Source organism: Macadamia integrifolia, chromosome 7 (assembly GCF_013358625.1).
Source record: "Macadamia integrifolia cultivar HAES 741 chromosome 7, SCU_Mint_v3, whole genome shotgun sequence".
Lineage (NCBI taxonomy): Eukaryota > Viridiplantae > Streptophyta > Magnoliopsida > Proteales > Proteaceae > Macadamia > Macadamia integrifolia.
The window spans coordinates 21,308,318-21,330,615 of record NC_056563.1 but is presented as its reverse complement, the minus strand read 5'-3'; the positions used below and the strand labels follow the sequence as shown (position 1 = coordinate 21,330,615).

The 22,298-nt window shown below is 37.5% G+C and overlaps 1 protein-coding gene across 2 annotated transcripts in view; it reads right to left on the bottom strand.

Annotated features, from left to right (window-relative positions):
- The window catches only part of LOC122084101 (DNA-directed RNA polymerase III subunit RPC5), a 58,393-nt gene that overhangs the window by 4,513 nt on the left and 31,582 nt on the right, over positions 1-22,298 (bottom strand). The window contains exons 9-12 of one of the 2 annotated variants that reach the window (XM_042652162.1): positions 19,414-19,465; positions 15,633-16,240; positions 9,888-10,097; positions 9,672-9,792 (exon numbers count right to left, since the gene is read on the bottom strand). In XM_042652162.1, the coding sequence (XP_042508096.1) occupies positions 9,672-9,792; positions 9,888-10,097; positions 15,633-16,240; positions 19,414-19,465 (991 nt within the window). The remainder of the gene's footprint in view (positions 1-9,671; positions 9,793-9,887; positions 10,098-15,632; positions 16,241-19,413; positions 19,466-22,298) is intronic. The other variant, XR_006141830.1, reaches the window with a different exon arrangement.

Sequence of the window (22,298 nt, the reverse complement as noted above, 5' to 3'; positions counted from 1 at the left end):
AGGAAAGTGCTACATCTATGGCTTCTTCACGACTTAGTTGGCCTTATTCTCCACCACGACATGTTTCTGAAATGTCATCTTCACGGCCTACTCGCCCATATTCACCCCCTCGGCGTGGTTCAGATAAACCTTCTGATTCTTCAAAATTTACAATTCGGTGCTACTCATGCCATGGATTTGGACATATCAGTGCCCAATGTCCCAGCCGTTTGGTTGCTTTTATTGATAAGGATTCTCCTATACCATATATTCCCGAAGAGCAATTTGGTTCTAACACAGTTGATTTAAGAGAAGAGCGTGCAACAGGTGAAGTCAATGACACTCTCAGTGACGATGACCAACATCCTTTTTATGTCATTCGTCATGTGTTGACCACTCAAAAGGCCACTGAAAATGAAGATTGGCGCCGCAGTAGTATTTTTCAGACTCATGTGAAGTGCAATGATCAATTGCTAACCTTGGTCATTGATGGAGGCAGTTGCACTAATGTTGTCTCTGAAGACGTTCGTAAGCTGGGATTGAATACAGAACCACATCCTAATCCTTACAAAGTTGTTTGGGTGAACAACACTAATCTCAAAATCACAGATAAGTGCTTGGTCACATATTCTATTGGTGGATTTAAGGATACAGTCCAATGTGATGTCCTCCCTCTGAAGGTGTGCCATATCCTTCTTGGTCGACCTTGGTTGTTTGATAAGAAAGTACAGCATTGTGGCTATGCCAATACCTATGCCTTCAAGCATGCCAACAAGACTATGAAGTTTCATCCTGCCAAAGATCTCCCTGAAATTAAGCTCAAGAAGATGGTGGGATCGTTCCCCATTCAGCGTATTCCTTCAGACGGTCTCCTCGGTCCTTTCCCTAACTCAACGGAGTCGAGTTCTTTTCAGAGGAGAAGAGTTGATGCAGTTACGATTGCCCTTTCTTGGTTGGACTAGCATGACCGGCTTTGGAAGCCAAAAGCCAAGAAGAACCGGTCCAACCCAAGGTTTTGGTCCAACAAGGGTTGGAAATAAAATTAGTAGATTACTTAGTATTTTATTTCATGCTTTTATTTTCTACACTTGAACGTAGGAGTAGGATTTATTTCCTTATTGTGGTTTCCTTTTTATAGTTGTTTCCTAGTTTAGGCTAGTTTCTATTTCAGTTAAGTTTCTAATTTCATGTTCCTATTTTCCTATATATTGGTTGTAATCGATTGAAGATTTAGAGAGCAATTTGATTATTGAATGAACGTGTGAGTGTGATCCTCCTTTTCCCCCTCTCTACTCTGATTTTCCCTCCCTTCCCTAAGGGTTCTCCATCAATAAGTTTGACAGGAACATAAATTTATCATTACAACTGAGATTTAAGTAATATTAAACTTGTTGGAAAGTTGGTTTTGTTTTATACCTAATACAAAAATGTCTAATGTAAAAATAAAATCATTTGACCAGTAAAAATTATTAAAGAAATAAGAGAATTTCTCTAAATGTTGATTTTTTATGACTTAACATGACTTAATGTTGATTTTTTATAACTTGATGTAGCTTAATGTTGATTTTTTATGATATAAGGTACATGAAGCATACTAAATAATGTTAGAAAAGAGTGGGAAAAAAAAAACACTTGGTTGTCTTGTTCGCCTTTAAGGCGGGTGCCTTGTCGCCTATGTGCTTAGGTTGCCCTACAACGCCTTAGTTCGCCTTGACGCCGTGGCAACTCACCATTAAAGCTCCCTCTCTTGCAAGCTCATCTGCTATTGAGTTTGTAGACCAGGTCCTCTATAAGATAGAGGTTCTGCAATCATCCAATAACCAAACTCCAGTTACGTGTTTAACTTGATGGCATTGACAGGAGGGGTAACCCATCGATGTTGGATCTGCAAAAGAACCATCCTCGACAAGCCCACTAAATCCCAATGCCTTAAAAAGTGGTAAATAAAGATGCAATGCCACCAAAAGCCTCCAAGGTATTGGTCCATCTAGCTGTGCTTAATATGATCTAACTACCTTCTTGGGTAATCACCATACCCTCAAAATGTGGTGGTGCATTCTTCCCAAATGGTGCACACCAAGACTAAGAAAACAAAGCACCACATCAACTTTCCCCTTTTTCCAGGGCCACTAATTGCCAAAATCCCATGAGATTATGAATACCTTGAGGGACGCCTTCACAGGTTCTTGAAGTCATAATTCTTTCAACATAACAAGGTTCAATGTAGTGCCATGTTCCTCTCAGAGCACCAAACAAAAAACAGCTGCACTTTTCTATTCAGCTGATAACAAACCTTCAATAGCATGATAGCAACAGATTACGCCATCCACTTGAGCAATAAGCTCAAACCCATTCAGGTCCAAAGTTGGGAAGAGCTGTGCTTGTCTTCTAGCTAACCCTTCAGTACTGAGATTAAAAAACTTACATCCGTTACTTGTCAAATGGTCCAGTGAAACTTCTGAATAAGATACCATTTTTTAATTAAACCCCAATTTTATCCTCTACATAAACCTTGGTGAAAGACAATTCCGTAATCCCAAATGCTTATACTGCATCATCTATAAAGCAAAGCATGAAAATTAAATAAAACACAGAATAAAGGAGCTGTCTTGTTGCACAACATGCTCTATGAACCTAATCCAGTAGACCTCAACCACAAAAAAGTTTTTCATTGACATTAAAGAACATTCTATTATAAGTGGAAATTAATTCAGATTAAACTTTGGCCATATATTCTGAAGAATTCAAATCTGCCTCAAAGTGGAAATTCCCTTCAATAGAATATTCTCTCAAAATTGTGTCAGACAAATCTAGATCAGAATCACTATTACTCAGCCGACCTGATATTTCATGAAAGTAAAGAGCAACTTCCTAATGAGATGGTTATAACCAAGATGAGATCTATGAAGATGTGAATTATTGATACAGTGGAAAAATAGGCCTTCAGCCTTTGCTTACACTAGAAAGTGTCCAAAGTAAGATAGAAGTACCCACCCATACCTTATGACACGGCCAACATAGTTGTCAAGGCGTAGCCAAGGCGAAGACTTGGCGTCCAGGCGGTTTGCCTGAGATCTAAAACAGTTGTCTTATTGCACTGCATATCGTCCTGTGTTTTGACACTTATTTATGACAAATATCATTTAAGTAACTGTTTCATTTACTTAAGATATTATTAAAAAATAAGCAAATACCCCATATTTGAATCCAATAAAATAATTTAAAAATCAAAATCCAAAAGGACAAAAAGTCAACCGCCCAATCTAAGAACAAAAAATGGATTTTGGTTATAGGGGCGATGTTCAACTTTTAAATGCTGAGGTTTTTCTCAATTATCAAGATTTTATAAATCCTATCATGTCAAAATATTGCTAAAAACCAAAAGTCCAACAAAATAATTTATTTTGATATCCATAAAATTACTTTCACACAAGCGATTTTAATAGCATTCGTGCACTTTAAAATAAGTTTGACTGGAGCATAACTTTGTCATTACAACTTAGATTTAAGTAATCTTAGACTTGTTGGAGAGCTGGTTTTACGTTATATACCTAATACAAAAAGTCTCATGTAAAGTAAAATCATTTGACCAGCCAAACTTATTATAGAACAAGAGCATGTCTCTAAATATTGATTTATCATGACTAAATGTGACTTAATGTTGATTTTTATGATTTGATGTGGCTAAATGTTGATTTTTAATGAACTTTATGTGGCTTAATGTTGATTTTTTATGACACAAAGTATATGTAGCTTACTAAATAATGTTAGAAAATAGGAAAAATAAAAAATAACACTTGCCTTGTTCACCTTAAGACAGGTGCCACCTAAGCGCTTAGACAGCCCTCCAACACCTTGGTTCGCCTTGGCGCCGTGGCAAATATGACGCAACCTCTACACTTCTAATTATGATTTATGGCTTCTGAGGATGGTAATTGATATGCCAAAACACAACTAGCCTAACCACAAGGTTGATTCTAAGGTTTCAAAATAGGTTTTATTTGTATTTTCACTTCTTAAAAGAGTTTCACACAGTATACTTTCAAGAAAACAAGTGTAAGAAACTCTAGTTATCAAGAACCTAAAGGGCATGGTTCTAGGCCCAAGAAGAAATACTGATTAGAGAAAGGATGATTTATCTTGGTTTCTCTAGCTGGTTTTAGCAGCTTTTTTGTTGGACTCTTAAATCCGGAAGAGATATCCTTGGATTTCAACAGCAATCGGTAATGAGGAATAGTGGAGAATGATGCAACCTCAGGGGTCCGGAAACAGTGGGTGAAGAATGGAAGATTTCTAAAAGCTGTTAGTGGTGGAAGGGTGGTTCTGGTAGTAGCAGTTCAAAAAAATTACAGAACAAAAGAAAGAACAGAGGCTAGAAGCTGGGAACCACCAAAGGATGACACAGTCCATCTAAATAACCGCTCAATTATAATTAAAAACCTCTTTGCCACTAAAACAACCTCCCACTTATGACTCAAAGAACTTCCAACTGCAATCACAAATCAAATAAAACCTCACAATGCTGGCCATTCATCTAAACAAGGATGGTTGCAGAAGTTCTCTTCTTCTCCTTATTTTCCTTTTTCTTTTTGACAGCTCCACAAATGACAAGCAAACTCAGATTTGTCATTCGGTCTCTCAGTATTACTGACCCCAACTAATAACCCAAAACAATGTAGTTAAAACCTAAACTGACTAAGCAATCCTAGGCAAAGGTCTGGCAGGTAGCCTAGTGCACTGGGTCACCTCCTCTTTCCCCTACAATCCTTTCTAGCTCATTACATGCAAAGTGTAGGGAGAGGATTCAAAGATGTAAATGAGAGGAGCTGATGGATGAATAGGCTTCCCCTTTCGATTCATGGAATGTGATCTAGGACATGATGGCAGTTTGCGTGCTTCGGTAGGAAAGAGATCACCGGAGTATAGCACAAGATTGCCTTTTCTTGCTGCCATGGGGTTGACCTGTGAACAAGGTAAACCCAATGGGAACCAAAAAACAGGAGGGTACATTGGGCAGAAGACGATCCAAAAAGCGAATCTCACCCAACTGAAAAACTACAGCATGCATTACCCATTAAATATAAATATGCAAGTTGTCCTAGCTCAATTGGGGGCTACTAAAGGTATTTATATATTAGTTTAAACAAAGTTATCAGGTGACCAGATAACCAAAGACACTGCCTAGGAGAATTAGCCAATTAAGTGCAGAACTCTAAGCATTGCCTAGACAAGACAGTCTCAGACAGTAAGACTTGAAAGAAATATAATGGTGGGGATGAGAAAAACCTTGATATTCTACTCTTTACTCTTGTATTCGTATTAGGTACTAGCGAGGGAAAACAAATTTCCATCATAAAATAAGTATCAGTTCTGTTTTTATTTAAGAACCAAAGTATCAGCTGCATTGGTATCAATATGCTATATGGTAAACCACATGGCTACACCTAGAACCCCTGAAGCTTCTGAAAACTTTCGACATGAGATACTTCCCTGTTTTTCATGAGATTTCGCATACCTCCCTTTGGTAATGTAGTTCTGACCTAGTTGATAAACCAGCACTAAAACAAAATCAGTACAGAGAGATGAACTCCAGAAATGAGAAGGTCAAATAAAATTTGATCACAAGACCAACACCAAAGCCTGATCAAGTGTCTATCTATAAAAGCATAACAATCGTCGAAAACCTCAGCTAGATCCAATGACTAGACTTAAGTTATGAAGGATTCCTAGAGACACTAGGACAAGGCTAGGAACCAGAACAATTATCAGATTGCAGAATTAGAAAACTCAACAAAAGCTTGATCAATGATATCGAATTCAGAAGTTACAGATCATTATATAACAGATGTCCAGTTGCCTTCGAAACAACAGTAACCAAATCCTACTTGAAGTAGGAATTTAGTAACCATGCAGCAGATTCAGAGCATGACATCAGAATAGTATGTACAATACTGACCATGTGAGATTTCTGAAACCAGAACTTGAATCAAACCTGTAGATTTCCTTGAATCCTGCAACCCTAGTGAAGATAGGATTGTTATGTTGCAGGAACCAGAACTGAGGGTTAATTCAAGGTTATGTAGATGCAGAATACTGAGTTAATACTTAATAATCTTCGAAAAGACATTAGATAACAAAGGAACAGTAGCTGGGATTCCCACTGCAAGGTATTGATTGGTTTCACCAATCACAACTTGATTCACCACTAGGAAGAAGCCTCCATGCAAGGAGCAGAAAAACAGAATTGTCAATAAATAAAATTGTGGGCTACTAGAGCCCCCAAGTCTTTTATTTATAAAACACCAGAAAACAGAGTTTTGATCTTAGCTAGGACTATTACAGCTAGCCATTCTTTTTTAAAGTTTAAGCAGTCTTTGAAAAGGATGTGGACCCAAAATTAAATAAAAAAGAAAAGAAAAGAAACAAATATCCAGCTTAAATTGGACTATCTGAACCACCAGTTCAATCAAAACTAACTTAAAAACTACTTAAAATAGAAAAAAAAATAGACAAAACTTAAAACAAAGTGGACCCAAGCCTTTAAAATATGCTAGGCCACGCTAAGCTTGCCATTTCTTGGACCTCCTACACTGGTAGGTCTTCAGTACTGCATCACTTGCAGTTAAACTTAATACCAAGACAGTATTTTCATTAAAGCATGCCTTACTCGGTTTCTCATGTAGATTTGCAATGACGAGAATACCCAGGTTTATATAACTAAGATAAAATCCAAAAGTGGTACTGAGCATATTAGTGTCAACCTAGTTCGGCATAGGAGATCTTTCCTTGTCATTTTCTACTATTTGCACATTAAAAGGCTTTTTTTTTTTTTGGTTCCTAAGAAGTCTTCACACGCTCCCACCAACTAGTCTAATGTAGAGGGCAATTTGGGTTTAAAAAATGTTTGTAAGTGCATGCTGGCTTTCATTCAAGTGAAGAAACCGTTACTACTTACACAGCCCCCACCCCACCCCCACCCACAGAAAAAAAAAATGTCACTCTCAAGGGGCCTAGTACATTTGTGCCAGAAAGCCACAAGGGAGGCAAACAGAAATTCAAAAAGGTTAAGGGGTATCTGAATTTTTTGGAAATGTGAGGGGTCTAGTAATAACATACTCTGATATCACAAGCCTAGAAAGCAAGGCTCCTAGGCTCATCTATCTGAAACTACTGGCAATACCTCTACTCCGGCACCATTCTCTCTGGATCAAATGGCTGCTCTCAAGCAACTCATGGAACAGTTAGGCACCACTCTTGCCACCCCTCATGTGTCAAATCTTGCTTACTCAGGTACCTTCTTTGTATTTTCCTCTACTTCTCCCTTGTGGTTACTTGATTCGGGGGGCTACCAATCACATGCCAAGTAATTCTGAGATTTATCGTACCTATAATCCGTGTTCTGTTCATGATAAGTTACGTGTAGATTATTGTTCCTTGTCCCCTCTCTCTGGTAAAGGTTCCGTGTCTTGTTCTCCCACCATTTCCCTTCCTTTTGTTCTTCATGTTCCTAAATTGTGTGCTAATTTGCTTTCCATTTATCATTTGACCGTGGAGTTGAATTGTTCAATTCACTTTTTTTCTACTCACTGTTTGTTTCAGGATCTGGTGACAGGTGCAATGACTGTGTATGGTCAAGTCCGTGATGGGCTCTACTACTTGGATTCTCCATTGGTTGTCACTTCCCTTACCTCAATACTATCCGGTTGGCCAACGCTCTCTCTCTCTCAACTCCACCAATGGCATCGTCGTTTAAGACACCCTTTTTTTCATATTTAACATCGTATGTTTCCTGATTTAGTTAAGCATTTTGGTTTTGGAAGTTGGAACGATTTAAGTATGATGTATGTGTGTTTGCAAAAAATACACGCAACTCTTATCCCCTAACTAATAATAAAAGTGCTTTCCTTCTTCTATTATTCATTCTGATTTATGGGGTCCTTCTCGGACTATTGATAGGAATGAATTTCGTTGGTTTATTACTTTTACGTTCTAAGTTAGAATTTATGGGTTGCAAGGAAACAAGAAAGCAAGAAGAAGAAGAAAGATGAGTAGAAGGTTAGAGGAGAAGGAGGAGAGAAGAAGAAGAGGAAGTGTAGAATGTTGTGTTGAGAGAATGTCTCCCTAACACATATATTGCATCACTAATATACTACATAGAATGTAAAAAGGGAAAAATAAGAATAATGATATAACATAACTAGTTCCCAAACTATCCTTAGAACATAATCTCTAACAAAATGGTAGTGATGTAGATCCACATCATGGACTGCAGTATCGCAGGAAGAAGGCCCAACCAGCCAGACCTTGGGCTGAGATCAAGGCTGGCCGGGATCGAAGCCCAGTTGGTTCCCTATTTTTGGCCTTTATGCTGGCCACATCAGTAGCCCATCGGACAGCATAGGAAACCCCCTTATTACAGTATATTTGCTTCCAATATTGAGCTTATCGAAGGCCCTAAATTAGCCCCATCGATCCAGCCTTTTACGGAATTGAGCTTCTAGTTTTCAATGCAGAGTTGTGTGTTCGATTTGTTACTTTCGTGCTTAGAAAAGCTGTCAAGAATTCGTAATCTCATTCCTCCTTTCATAAAAACAGGTTGGTTGTCTTGGTGGTGGGTGTAATGCATGTAGGACACTTTGGCTTGACCGATCTATATGATACGTCAGGTAGACAGAAGGTACCTTATTATAGTTTGTCGTTATAAGCTTGTCGCTGATATGTACTGGTGCGTCAGGTTATAGCCGGCACTTATTATAATTAGCTATAACTCGTCAATCTTTTTGCATAGATCCTTGCGCTCATCCTTGCTTGGAATCTCCATGTAGCCGACTCCACTAAGTTGGGATAAGGTTTTGTTGTTGTTGTTGTTGTAATGTTATTGAATAGACAAGTGCCAAAATAAGAGCACTTACATAAGTTAAATGTTCAATTTTTCGTACTGTCATTCTTTCGATTCAATTGTCCCCCCCCCTCTCATGTTCTTCAGTCAAAATTGACCAAAGCATGAGGTTTGGATTGGACTGAACTTTCGAGCATCCACATCAGATTGGATCTATAATTCCAAGTTTTGGCAGGTGACCTTTAAATGAATGATGAATTTCTTTTCTTTAATTTGACCTAACATCTACATTTTCCCCCTCCCAGTAGAAAATAGTGTAGAATCACAAATGCATCGAGTTGATGGAGTTGATGCCAAGAAAGATGTTATCATTGACTACAAGTATCAACTACAGATCCAAGCGGACCAATTAAATAAGTAGCTAAAGTAAAACTACCATTACATATACTTTATTTCTAAATATGCGCTAAAAACCAAAAGTTTTATTTTATCGTATTCATAAGATAAGAAAACTTTTTTTATGTGTATCTTAAATTTCAAGACTATTCAAAATTATCCATATATGTCAACATCTCCTAGATTGCACTTATTTTGATGCAATTATTATATTAAAATTTAACCTTGGATCTTGAAGTTCTTGATGAAGATTTTAATCCAACTTGAATAGCACAGAAAAAAAAAATCAAGTAACAAGCATTCAAAGAGAATTGTCAGTCAGATCAAAGTTAGAACAAACAACAAAACAATAACTTTGGCCAGTATAGTTTGGATGAAATTTGTTGTTACTCCTGCTTTATGTAATTTGAGCCCATCAGATCAGAAAGGAAACTCTCTAACAAGATAACCCACTGACCTTACTAAATTCACTGTCTTTGATATCCCTCTTAAGATCAATTTTGGCAGCCTGAACAACATCCGCCTTCTTCAGGGTTGTATTAGGTTCCTTGGCACAAAAAAGCTTAATAATAACATTCCTGCAAGGAAATAACCCCCTTGAGCATTAAGGCAAAAAGAAATTCCCTTTTTTTGGGGGGGTGGGGGAGGTTGGGGGAGAGAGATTAGAAGAAACCTCAAAGGATTGGAATCTGAATGATCTGGTAACGACCTCAAAACATAGACACCATGGATATTTACAGCAACTTGACTTATAGCATCCTGGAGCTCAGCTAGATGGGCATCTGCACCTTTTGCAGCAGCGATTGCAGCCCTCGGATCAGCCTTTGGAAGATTAGATTTTGAAAGTGCCAAATCCCGTAAGCCTTCACGAATCAATTGCAAGCTACCGACATATAAGATATGTTAAAATTGATCCCCAAAGAAAGTCATCAATAGGATTGCTTATATTAATACGAATTCTGAAAGAATGTAGTTCGCATACTTAAACATTGAAGCCATTCACGATTCCAGATAAAGGAACTGACTTGATCTAATGGAAAAAAAAAATGAACAGAAGAGCTATAATGTAATGGATAAACATAGGGACTCTGGCTATGATGTGGACTGGACACTCTTCTAGAATATTCAATTAAGATACATGTCCAACCATGTTACCAAGATGCGGGTGTGGAGTGGTTTCAGACTCAGCAATTTCCAAAAAATAAGATTTGGGGATTCAGGGGATGTATAGTTCTCTAGTATATTTTTAGATATATCATTAATTATTGGGAAAAGTTTGTCCAAGCAGCCCACATGGGAATAGATCTCTTGGTGGATGCTTCATTTTTGCCACATGAAAGAGTGACATGGGAATTCTAATGTGTAGATGGGCCACGTGTCAAATTTCAGAGTCTAATTTAATTAAATCATAGTTGTCAAGGCATAGCCTAGCTGTCACCTAGGCACCACCTAAGTGTCAAGGCAATAGCAGGCCTTGTTTGATAAAAGAAAGGCGGTTTTGGATGCCTAGGCGTTGCCTTGTGGTTTTGTGACAGAACAAGCTAATATTATATCAGTTTTTTGAAATTTCAAGAGTTTCCGTTGATTTTTGTTTATTTCTTTGTTTTTGTTTTATGAATATGCTTATATTAATACTATGTTTTATCATATTAGGCTCATTACTAGCATAATTATATCATTTTATATATTGGTTTTCTCATATTAAGTCATTACTAGCATAAGTATATCATATTGCATTGATATGGCTTCTATGTTGTGTATAATCATAATATATCCTGCATGCCTAAGCAGGCCATGACACCTATCAATCAAATACCTTCACATGCATTGGCATGCAGGCCCATGTATGTCCATACATGCCTATGTTTACTCCAACCACAACTGAGCACTCTCCCATAGCTGATACTCTCATACTCCTGAATTTTCAATGTACTAGTTTTCCAGTCAGCAAATTTCGATTGGCTGAAATTTACATGTGATCGGGCAGGCTTGAGGTCTACCTGTCCACAACTTTGAGGCCCACCTGAATCTCTATGTGGCAGACATTTAGGAGTAGGGACCACCTGAAGCCTAGTTAATAAGGCATCGCCACCTACGCATCCAGGCACATTCATAGTTGTCAAGGCGTCGCCTAGAGGCCCACCTGAATCTCTATGTGGCAGACATTTAGGAGTAGGAGCCACCTGAAGCCTAGTTAATAAGGCATCGCCACCTACACATCCAGGCACATTCATAGTTGTCTAGGCGTCCAGGCAGTTTGCCTGGGGCCTAGGCGACAACCGCCTTGTTGCACTGCATGTTGCCTTGTGTTTTGGCACTTATTTATGCCAAATATCATTCAAGTAAATGTTTTTAATATTTGTTATTTCATTTACTTAAGATATTATTCATAAATAAGCAAATACCCCCTATTTGAATCCAATGATGTTTTATTGTATTGCGTGCTTTTTTTGTTTATACTATATTAAATTCTGTTGCTAACCCTTTGTTTACAATACTATTCAGGATTAGGATACATGAAATCATGCTTAATGCATACTATCATATTTGCATGCTGTATAATTTTGTTTCTTAATTATATGTTATTATGCTCTTAATTTATTGCTTTGTTTTTTATGAATATGCTTATATTATAAGCTGAAATAAAATATTAGAGAATGATTTGGCTTGACTAATATGATAGAACCTTTATTTATAATAAGAGATTAGGGTTACAGCTAGCATAGTAAGGATGAGTCACAGGTGAATCACAGTCCCAAATACATTGTACCCAGACACTTTAACATTATATCATATGATTTGTTTATTATAAGTTGGTTTTCTCATATTAGGTCTTTACTAGCATAATTATATCATATTGCATTGATATAGCTTCTATGTTGATTTTTTATATGAATTGAAATGGTGATTCTTTATGTAGCAGACAAGCATTATTATATCATTGTTATACAACAGATAATGCACGCCTAGGCGCCCCTCCACAGCCTTGGGCGCCTTAACAACTATGCTTGGAAGACCTCTTCTGATGCGGATCCGGATTCCAAAGGGCTGAAATCAAATCACTTAGGGCCCACTTAATGAATAAATAGCACAATTTTTAATCAAGTAACAAAGAGAATGGCAATTCTGAAAATAAGAGGGAGCTTCTAACAAGTAATGGAAAAACTGTAATTTATTAAAACTTTAGGCCATGAAAAGAAGGGAAAGGGGAAGGTAACGTAAGTGAACAAAGGGGTAGAATTGGAATGAAAAAAAAAATAATAAAGAAAGTGGGAATAGAAACAAAAGAGAGGGTAATTCTGGGATTTAATAGAAATGAGGAATTAAACCTACTTGAAGAGGTGTTCTTCAACCTCACGACAGCCACACCAGAGGCGGTAGAACATAGAAACGAGAAAGGAGTGAACTCCTTTAATACTTCTTGGTTTGGCCTGAAATTTCCAGCGAGAGGTCGCAGCTACAGGTCTTCCAAGATTCTAGCACCAGCAGCCCTTGACATTCCAGAACTGAACGTGTATTGAACCTGCAACTGGGCTTGGCGATTGCGGAACTCAAATCCAGGTCTGGCTTGGATTTCTCCACAGCAACAGCAAGCTTTGGAGGAGCTGCTTTTGGGTTTGTGTTGCCTAGACACAAGCTACCTTCGACCCAACTGCTAGGGCCAAACGATGGGAGCTAAAGCTTCAGCGAAGCTTTCTTCTAGACCAGATGCTATCGCCCAGAACAGAGTATCCCAGAGCAGAATATAACAGTAATAAATAACAAAGGATTAAACCAGAAGAATAAAGGAAAGGGGAAGAAGAAGAGAGAAGAGAATCAGGGAGGGGGAAAACAGCCCACGGCAGCCATGGTTTTCATACCAAATTTCAATTCTTCAAAAAAACTTCAAATCTCAAAACTGAGTTCTTCTCTATTACATGACTAATATAAAGGAAAAACCAAACAATTAATGGAAACTACTTAAAAATAGAAATGATTCTAAAATTAGAAGCTAGCTAATTTAAAAAGAAAATTAATTATAAAACAATAGAAAATCAAATCAAAAGATATTTCTTTCCTAAGTCCATCGTACAACTGCATCATCTTCCTTTAGTTATTTTATAAAACATAAAAATATTTCCAGGCAAGCAACTTGGAAGACCTCTTCCCTTAGTTATTCTATAGCAGAGAAATCGCCTTCAGTTAACTTCAATTAAAAAAAGGTTCCATCACGTTTGATGAACTTTATTCTCGTACAGGCATAAGGGAGAATGAAAGGCAACTATTATCTCGGTTTTGACTGAGATTGCAAGATGAAATTAATAGGAGAATTGATGTTGCTAATGTGTATACAATGAGAAATTGCTTTGACAAAGCTCTTCGAGCAGAGGAACTTATAGCACAGCCAGGTAGAAGGTTTGGTTACCAAGCTGGGGAGATCAAGAAAAAATTTTCAGCCACTAAACCTAACACTTCAGCACCCCCAAGAGCCACAGCTCCTCTAGGTGAAGTGAAGATACCTCTATTCAAACCAAAAGAACTTGAAGTCAAGGTTCACATTGAAGAGATAGTTCTTGAAGCTTCAAAGACAGAAGGTCAAGAGATAAAAGATTCCACTGAAGAGTTCTACATTAAAGAGAGTATAGTAGACAAGAGTGAAGTCGTGGAAGATGAGGTAATAGGTGAAAGCACTCCACAACAAGTCTTTGAGATTCATGATGAGATGAAAGAGTTTGTTCCAATCCTTGATGAAAAGGCTACCAACATTGACGACCCCATGCACACGACATTCACAGTTGATATTGATTCAGAGGTTGATCATATAGAGTTTGTTATGACATCATGGTTCTTTGAAGAGAAAGCTCCACGCCTTGAAGACTACCTTCCAAAAGTCTACAAGCAACCTGAATTCTACTTGGGAATGGTTACTGCTGCTATTCACATGTTGTTCCCACCTCATCACTACAAAATTCAAGGACGAATTTTTTTAAGATGGAGAGAGTTAATGCAGATTAATAACCAAAATAGGCTTGTTTTATTAGGAATAAGCCTAGGGTTGGGTTGTATATGTGTTGGGCCTTCAGTCCATGTGGTTTGGAGTGTATTAGGCCACTTTTATGGGTCTAAAAGAGGGGCTCTAAGATTGAGAACAGGATTACTAGTCAGTTTCCTATTTTCATTAGTTTCCTTTTAGTTGGGTTTTGATGGGTTAATTAGTTTCTAATTTCAGTCATTAGTTAGTTTCTAAATTCAGTCAAAAGTTAGTTAAAAAGATGGTTTTGGGGTGAGTCTATTCATTTTTCTATAAACCCTGAGCAAAGGGACTTAACGAGCTGTCTTTCTATCCCCCCCCCCCCCCCCTTTATTCTTTTTTGCCCCCCAATTTTTTCTATGAAATGCAGAAAATGATCTTTGCTACATGCAACCCCACCTTTTTCATTTTTTTTTCCCCAACCCAAACTCTGTTTAACTTGTTGGAAGTTGGTGGAGGCCGGTTAAGATACGGGGAGAATTCTAAGATGAAACTCAAGAGTTGCAGGGAAGGAAGAGGGAAAATCACACTCACACAGAGCAAAACCCAATTCAAATTTTCATTCCATTCTGCATGTCCAATGTCAGGCACACACAATTATATAAAGGAAAATAAAAAGACTCCTAATTAGACTCCAAAACTGAAAAATAACTTGCAAACCTACTCCAAAACTAAGTATCCTACTCCTACGTATCCAAATAAATAGATAGAAGACTTAAAGAATAACTAAACTACTACCAACACTTGTTGGACCAAAAAAAACAGGTTGGACCGGGTTCTCGATTTGGGTCTCCAAAGTGGGTCATGTTTGTCTAGCCAGGCTAGAGCAACTGCATCAAAGTTGAAGCTCTCCTGAGTCAGCACCAGAATTGGGGCTGGATCCGTGTCCACAGACTCCACACAATGACATGGCATTCAGCAGGGGGGCAGATGAATCTAAGTAGCATGGGTCTAATGACAGCTAGAAGATTTCAGACTATGCAGCTGGTACAAGAGAATAAGGAAAACCTCCCAATGTTTCTCTAGTTAGACAAAAGGAAGCCTTATGAGGTGCATCCATTACCCAAACCATTCATTTACCATATATGAACACGATAGTCTAAAGGATACCACGTATCAGTATCATTGCAATCCTAATTTGCTCAACAAAAAAATGGCAGAATGGTGCCTCAAATCTCAAAATAATATACAGTAAAAGATAACCAGTCAAGATTTTTGGTATGTCCAAAGATTAGATATAAGGATAGTCGAACTAATCAACTCATAACCATAAAGGTTTAGTCAAGATTTTTAGTTTGTCCAAAGATTAGATATATAAGGATAGTCGAACTAATCAACTCATAACCATAAAGGTTTCAAACATTGTTACGCCAATTGTATGAAACAGAAAGTTCTATTAAACTTTACCTGCAGACCTTGTGAATACGGAAAACTTCCACTAGGGCCCTTGGGAGAGCTTCTCGAGTTTCATCAGACATGGACACTGTCTCAGAGCTAACTGCTCCATTTACACTTCTCTTTGCACCTTGATCAGAACTAGAAGCTCCAGGCCTATTAGTCATAGTTGACTTAAATGAATTTCTCATTGCAGGCCCACCTTTCCCAGCACCAGTCATATGAACCATTATGTTTTTCTCACGCTTTTCCCATAGTCGTTCCTGCTCTCTCACTGCATTTGGATGGCCCTTTATAAAAGACACATCCGTAGGTTCTTTAAATTTCCAATTCTTGAAGGAAGGTCTTTCAACAGCCAATGGCTTAAGCACACGCCTCAGTATTTCTTTTGAAAATCCCGAAGCATCTAGCTGTTTGTAGCTGATTAGTGGATTCTTGCTAAATAAGAGAAGGATATAGTCCCTAGCAAGACATTGAACTCCTTCACAAAGCAATGAACTTGATGTAACCCATAATCCTTGTACCAGATATGCATGCTTCTGAAGGACCAGCAGAACATCTTCATCCGACTCATCAGGAGCAAGATGCTTCAGGGCAACGAAGCGATGAACTCCAGGCCCCTATAAGAGTTTCAGGAAAAGAATGAAAATCCAATCAACTATCATGCATACAGAAGATGCGCTGCTGGACAACGAAAGCCCAAGCACTCATTGTTTCAAATAGAGAAGAAACAAATATAAATTTAAATGAAGCACAAAGCTAAAATTGGTTTATTTAAAGGATGACTAAGGATGACCAGCAAAGTGCAAATAGTAGGGAGGGAACATTTAGATCCACATACAAGAAAGAAATAAAGTATCAATACAAGTCAACCAATATAAGCTGATATTTACCATATTCTAACAGTAAAAAAAATCCAGCAGTATATATTCATAAAAATAGTTTCAGTTTGAATTAGTCTGACGCAAGGAAAAAGCTCAATACCAGAGATAACAGCCATATTGTATCCAAAATCCCAACTATCCAATCATAACACTAATGGGAAGGATACAAGATTTATAACCCTAGAAGCATAGACAGGGGCACTAAACCCAACATACACCTACCAGAAAAATCGTTCATCAGAAAATTTCAATTAACAGACACCCTATAGGTGGTCGATTGGTCAGGAAGAGGGAAAGGGAGAGAGTAGTAATGTGGTTCTAGGTCACCTAACGGATAGGTGTCATAAAAGAGTAAACCAGAATCGCAGGCTAGGAGAATAAGAATTTTCCAAAATTCAAGAAATAATCAACATAAACAAATCAGTAATTCGGATATGGGTAAAATTCTGGTCGAAGGCTCCAATAATATGGGAGTAAACAGAATACTCAAATTTCATATCAATCCATCACTGTGATCTAAACAAATCCTAATTGATCAAGGAACACAAGAACAGAGCTGCAGAACCAGAATTCAATTTCAGAAAACAAGCAACCAGAATAAATTTGTTTAGAAGAACAAAAGATGCTGGAGATTAATAGAAGTAGCAGAAACAAACTGAATCAGATTCCAGAAAAGTAACTCCGACATCCAGCAATTGAAGAAACATTCCAGAACTAGGATTTTTCTACAACAACAGCAAACATAACCTTATCCCAACTAAATAGGGTCGGCTACATGGATCTAATATGAAAAAGAGAATCAAGAAGCAATGAAATAAGGAAAAATAAGTGAAAAGGGACTAAGAGAAGCAAATAAGGTAAAAAAGGATTTTTCCAGTTCGACAGAAAATATTACTTGAATTCAGAAACTGAACTGGAATCCAGAACTAATGATCAGAATATCAACTAGAAGAAGAGTAGACCAGAATAACTACGAAAGACTAGAAGATAATAAACTGAAATAGAAAACCAGAACTAGAATGCACAGGAAATAGAAAGTTCAGAAACTGAGCTGATCAGTCAATAGAGATGAAGCGCAGAAAATAAAGATAAGGAATCCACCAGATTGCCTCGCTGAATTCCCAGCAAGAAACACCCAGAATCCACTGAGGCACTAAAGAATTCCACCCAAGCTTTACATGTTTAAATATAAACTCAAAGGAACAACAGAAACCAATACTCTCAAGCCATAGGTTATGTTTGGAGAGTCCCAAACTGCTCAAACTTCCTAAGACAAAGATCAACTGATAGAGAAAAATCCCTTCCATCATGCTGATGATGATTAAGATGATTGGCAAGTACATGGGAATAATATGTTTAGAATGCATATGCATGGGTATGCTAAAGGCCTTTTTTTGTGAATTTTATCTTTTCTAATATGTCTAGTCATGGATCTGATCAGCCCCGTCAACCCCCCCCCCCAATATTAAAAAAAAAAAAAAAAAAAAAAAAGAGAGTAGAAGAAGAAGAAGAAGAGAGAGAGATACAAAGATATATTCAATATTTTTTATGCATATGTAGGCTCAAACTAAAAAACTATGATTCATCAATGTTAAAGAAAGATATTGCTCATGCTTTGATCGTTAGTTCTATTCTTTAAGTACAGTTCTTGCATTTTTCAACTGACATATTCTGTTGGAAGTTTAATATTATTGACAGTGAAGCGGTTTTATTGGTATGGTGACAATAAAGGACCTTGTGCTATTCGGGTTGCACTTACCTCTGTTTTTTATCATACCAGATTGCAACTTAAATAAATTCATTGTCATTATAGTTCGTTTGAGAGGGAAAAGTACCGAAAGCAGTTAATCTATATATAATTCTTTACCTGAGTATCATTGATGCATACACTGGACTGCATGTACATCAAGGTTTCAATGGTCAGTGACCCCAATCTGGATCAACTGGTACTGATCCACGATTCATCTTGATTGGCAGGATCAGATTGATCCACGGTATGATCTGATCCTGATCCTGATCCAGAGTCCACAACAGGACTGGCTGTACTCACTCTGATGCAAATTTCCAGCACAAGAAGGAAGAGAAGTGAAGAAAAAGGTCTATTTTTTACCAGAAGTTCATGGTATGAACCCATTTTCTGGTTCAACCGAATAATTGATTCAATTACTGGTTCAGTCCAAATCATGGTCTAGTTCTAGGTAGTTATTTTTTAATTTTATTATTTATGTTGTTTAGAGTCTGGAATAAAAGGGCCAACCCAGTGCACAACGCTCCCACCACTGCAGGGTCTTTGGGGGGGGGGGTCTTAATGTTAGCAGCCAACCCCCGCTTCACAGAGACGCTGTTTCTAGATTCAAACCCGCGACCACTAGGCCGCAATGGAGCAACCTTAACGTTGCGCCAAGGTCCGCCCTCTTTTAGACGTGGAATACATCTTATAAATTCCAGATCTGTTGTCAAGTCGTATCTTTATTCTATATCAATAATTGGGTCAGGTTAAGACATCCATCCAAAGCTTATCTACAATACACCTCCATCTTAATACATCCTTTGATTCAGCATCTGCTCCAACTAAATAAATTTCTGATTGATCAAGAGGAGAAAACACAAATGCACACATGCACACGTGCACACACGTTCAAAGCTACCAATATGCCTTTGATGAGCTATACAGACATTCAACCAAATAGACCAACACTTCCTTTATCTATTGCATGGTTCAATTAAACCAGGATAAAAGAAGTATACTCAGCAAGTCATTCTATGTCGACTAACAAATTAATAAATCAAATTGGGTACTGTACTTATTACACTACTAGTCAACTACAGCTTCATCACAAGTCAGATTAATATACGTTCATCAAAAATAGAAAACACATATTTAAACAAAGGATTAACAGGACACAAACCTCAGAAATGTATGTTTTGAAACGTTCCTCCAGTGGCAGGGAAAGCAAGAGCCTGTATGAAAAACCAGGAAGAGATTAAAATTCTATAATGCAAACAGGTTAGGGTGTGCTAAATCAGTTTCAATTCAAGTAACATAAGTTCAGATAAATTAAAAAAAAAAAAAAATGTTCAAGAGACACAATGACAAGTCCTACCAGGGATGACTACCAGAAAATGAAAGGATGGAAGGATACAACCCATAAGTTGGATCACTAAGCTTGTTCAGGGGAGAACACATGCTACAAACCACCAAATCTTATATTTCCTAAAAAGGTTTCCTGGCAAAATATTGATATGGAAGATTGTCCTAACTTACCTCAAAGGCTAAAAGACAGACTAATGAAGATACTAGGCAAAGATTAAAGTATCGGTATTGAACACCATATCGGTCGGGTAATTTTAAGAGATGTATCGGAGCATATTGTACCGTATCAGAGACACACAAGCAATGGTAAAGATACGCACAGAAATAGACAAGATACACGGAAATTGGAGATACACTTTTGCACTAAAAAAAAAAAGGAATGAATAAGCAATATATGACATTATCATGCATAAACACTAAAATCAAGAACATTGTATTGAGAGTCAAGTGCATTCAATTGAAATTGTTATAAATGATAAGGTTTCTTACATGTTGTAATAGTCTATCGTCGACTTTCTGAGAAATTTGAAAATTTATGAACAAATCGATGCAATAATTTATGTTTGATGCAATGTTTTAGCTTATTTTACCTAAATCTACTCAAACATAGCAAAAAAATACAGAGTAAAACAAAGATTTGTGAAAAAAATTCGAGTATTTTCAACTTACCTGGTTTGTGCTGTGTTCAGCTTTAGTGAATGAATTTTATGCTTCAATCCTTTAAACATCAGTTTGATTGTAGATTTTGAATTGTTTTCTATAAATGATTCAAAGCCCCAAGTCTAAGAGATAAAAAGGAGATCGATTGTGCAATTGTGCTTTAAACTTGGAAACTTGAGTACCACCAGCAAGAAGAACAGGCTTTGTTTCGAAAGTGAAATGGGTTATGTAGATACGTACCTTAAGTATCGGTACGTATCATATTGATACGTTAGGACACACTTCATTTTTCAAAATAGTGTATCATATCAGTATTGTATCGGTATCGATATCGATATGTATCAGCCAATACGATACCATCTTGACCGATACTTTAAAATCATACTGTAGATTCCTTCATGAAGGTTAGAATCAGAATCTTGACTTAGCTAGAGTGTGTGATCTGAGCCCTCCCCCAAAGTGAAACTACTATGCTTTTTTATTTACTCAGCCAATATTTCAGTGCTTCTCAAAGGTCAAAACCTTAATGATGTATTGGGGGTAATTTGGAAGGGCAAAAACAGAAGATTACACATTTCTGACTATTGTGCAGAGATTGGTCTTTATCTTATGCCTAGGCAGCACAAATAGAAGTTGAAGGTATTCACTGAGAGGCTAACCCAATGGTTAATTCATGGTCCAAACATGAACTTCCCAACAACTTTATGGGCATCAGTAATTACACGACCTAATGTGATCACCAAATACATAAGTAATGACCTGAAAAACAAAATGGCAGAGGGATGCAGAGGGCTTTATTCGGAATCATAAACTGTATGTTGCAAATTCTTAAGTATGATCTCAAGTATCACTAACCATAGATTGCGCAACCTCTTAAATATGATCTCAAGTATCATATAGTACATATTGCAATAGTTTAAATATGATCAATAGCTACTCCACGATCCCAAATGTTTTCCTAATCCCCACTGCTACAGCACTGTCACAAAATACCTGAATAGGCCCTCCAATAGAGGTTATCACCTTGAGATCTGTGATAAACTGCATTAACCTAAATGCATGAGAGACAGCCTCACACACATGCTGTTTTGAACATGACTGGTCGTCTCCTAAGCCCTCCTCCCCCAAAGTTAAACTACTATACTTTTTTTAGGTAAGATAAAGATTTCATTAAAATGAAGAAGAATTACAATTCTATGATAAATGCAATGATCAGGATTCCTTTGTACACTAATTGACGAGTCATGCGACAGAAAAATTTGTAGGTTTGTATAAAGATATTATAGCCGGGACCATAGTTGTCAAGGCGTTGCCTAGGCGACGCCTTGGCGTCCAAGCGGTTTTTTAGGGCCAGGGCGAGGGACGCCATTGCTGAAGTATAAAAGGCGGTCGCCTTTGGTATCAAGGCATCCAAAAGGCGTTGCCTTGGTCGCCTTGGACAACTTGTTATGAAAGGCGACCGCCTTGGTGTTTTTTTTTTTTACTTTCACTTAATTATTTGTTTTTTATATTCTAATTCTTAATTTTTCATTTGATGAAGTACAGGTTTTTAAATGGTGTGAGATGCATGGAATCATTTTACTCCTCAAGTGAACAACAAAAAAAAAAGAAAAAGGTTTGGTGGTGGGGGGAAATATAACATGAAAGGTTTTTTTAAAACCCTCCATGTTTCTCTGGTTCTCTCTACCGGCCGGTGAACTCTCTACGACTCTGCCATTACAAATTTACAATCGTATGATCGTATCGGAGAACTTTGGATTCAACTGACCGATTGGATACAACTCTGCGACTCTCTCTTCAACTTCCTCTGCCATTACAAAGAAAAAGGTATGTTTGTAATTTTTTTTCCCTCCCTGCTACTTCGTCTTCGAGCTACGATTTTTTTTCCCTCTTCTTCCTCTGCTTCTTCTTCGCCTATGATTCTTTTTTTTTTCTTTTTTCCCTCTTCTTCCTTTGCTTCTTCTTCGTCTACATCTTTTTTTTCTTCTTCTTCTTCTTCTTCTTCTTCTTCTTCCTCTGATTCTTCGTCTACGACTCTTT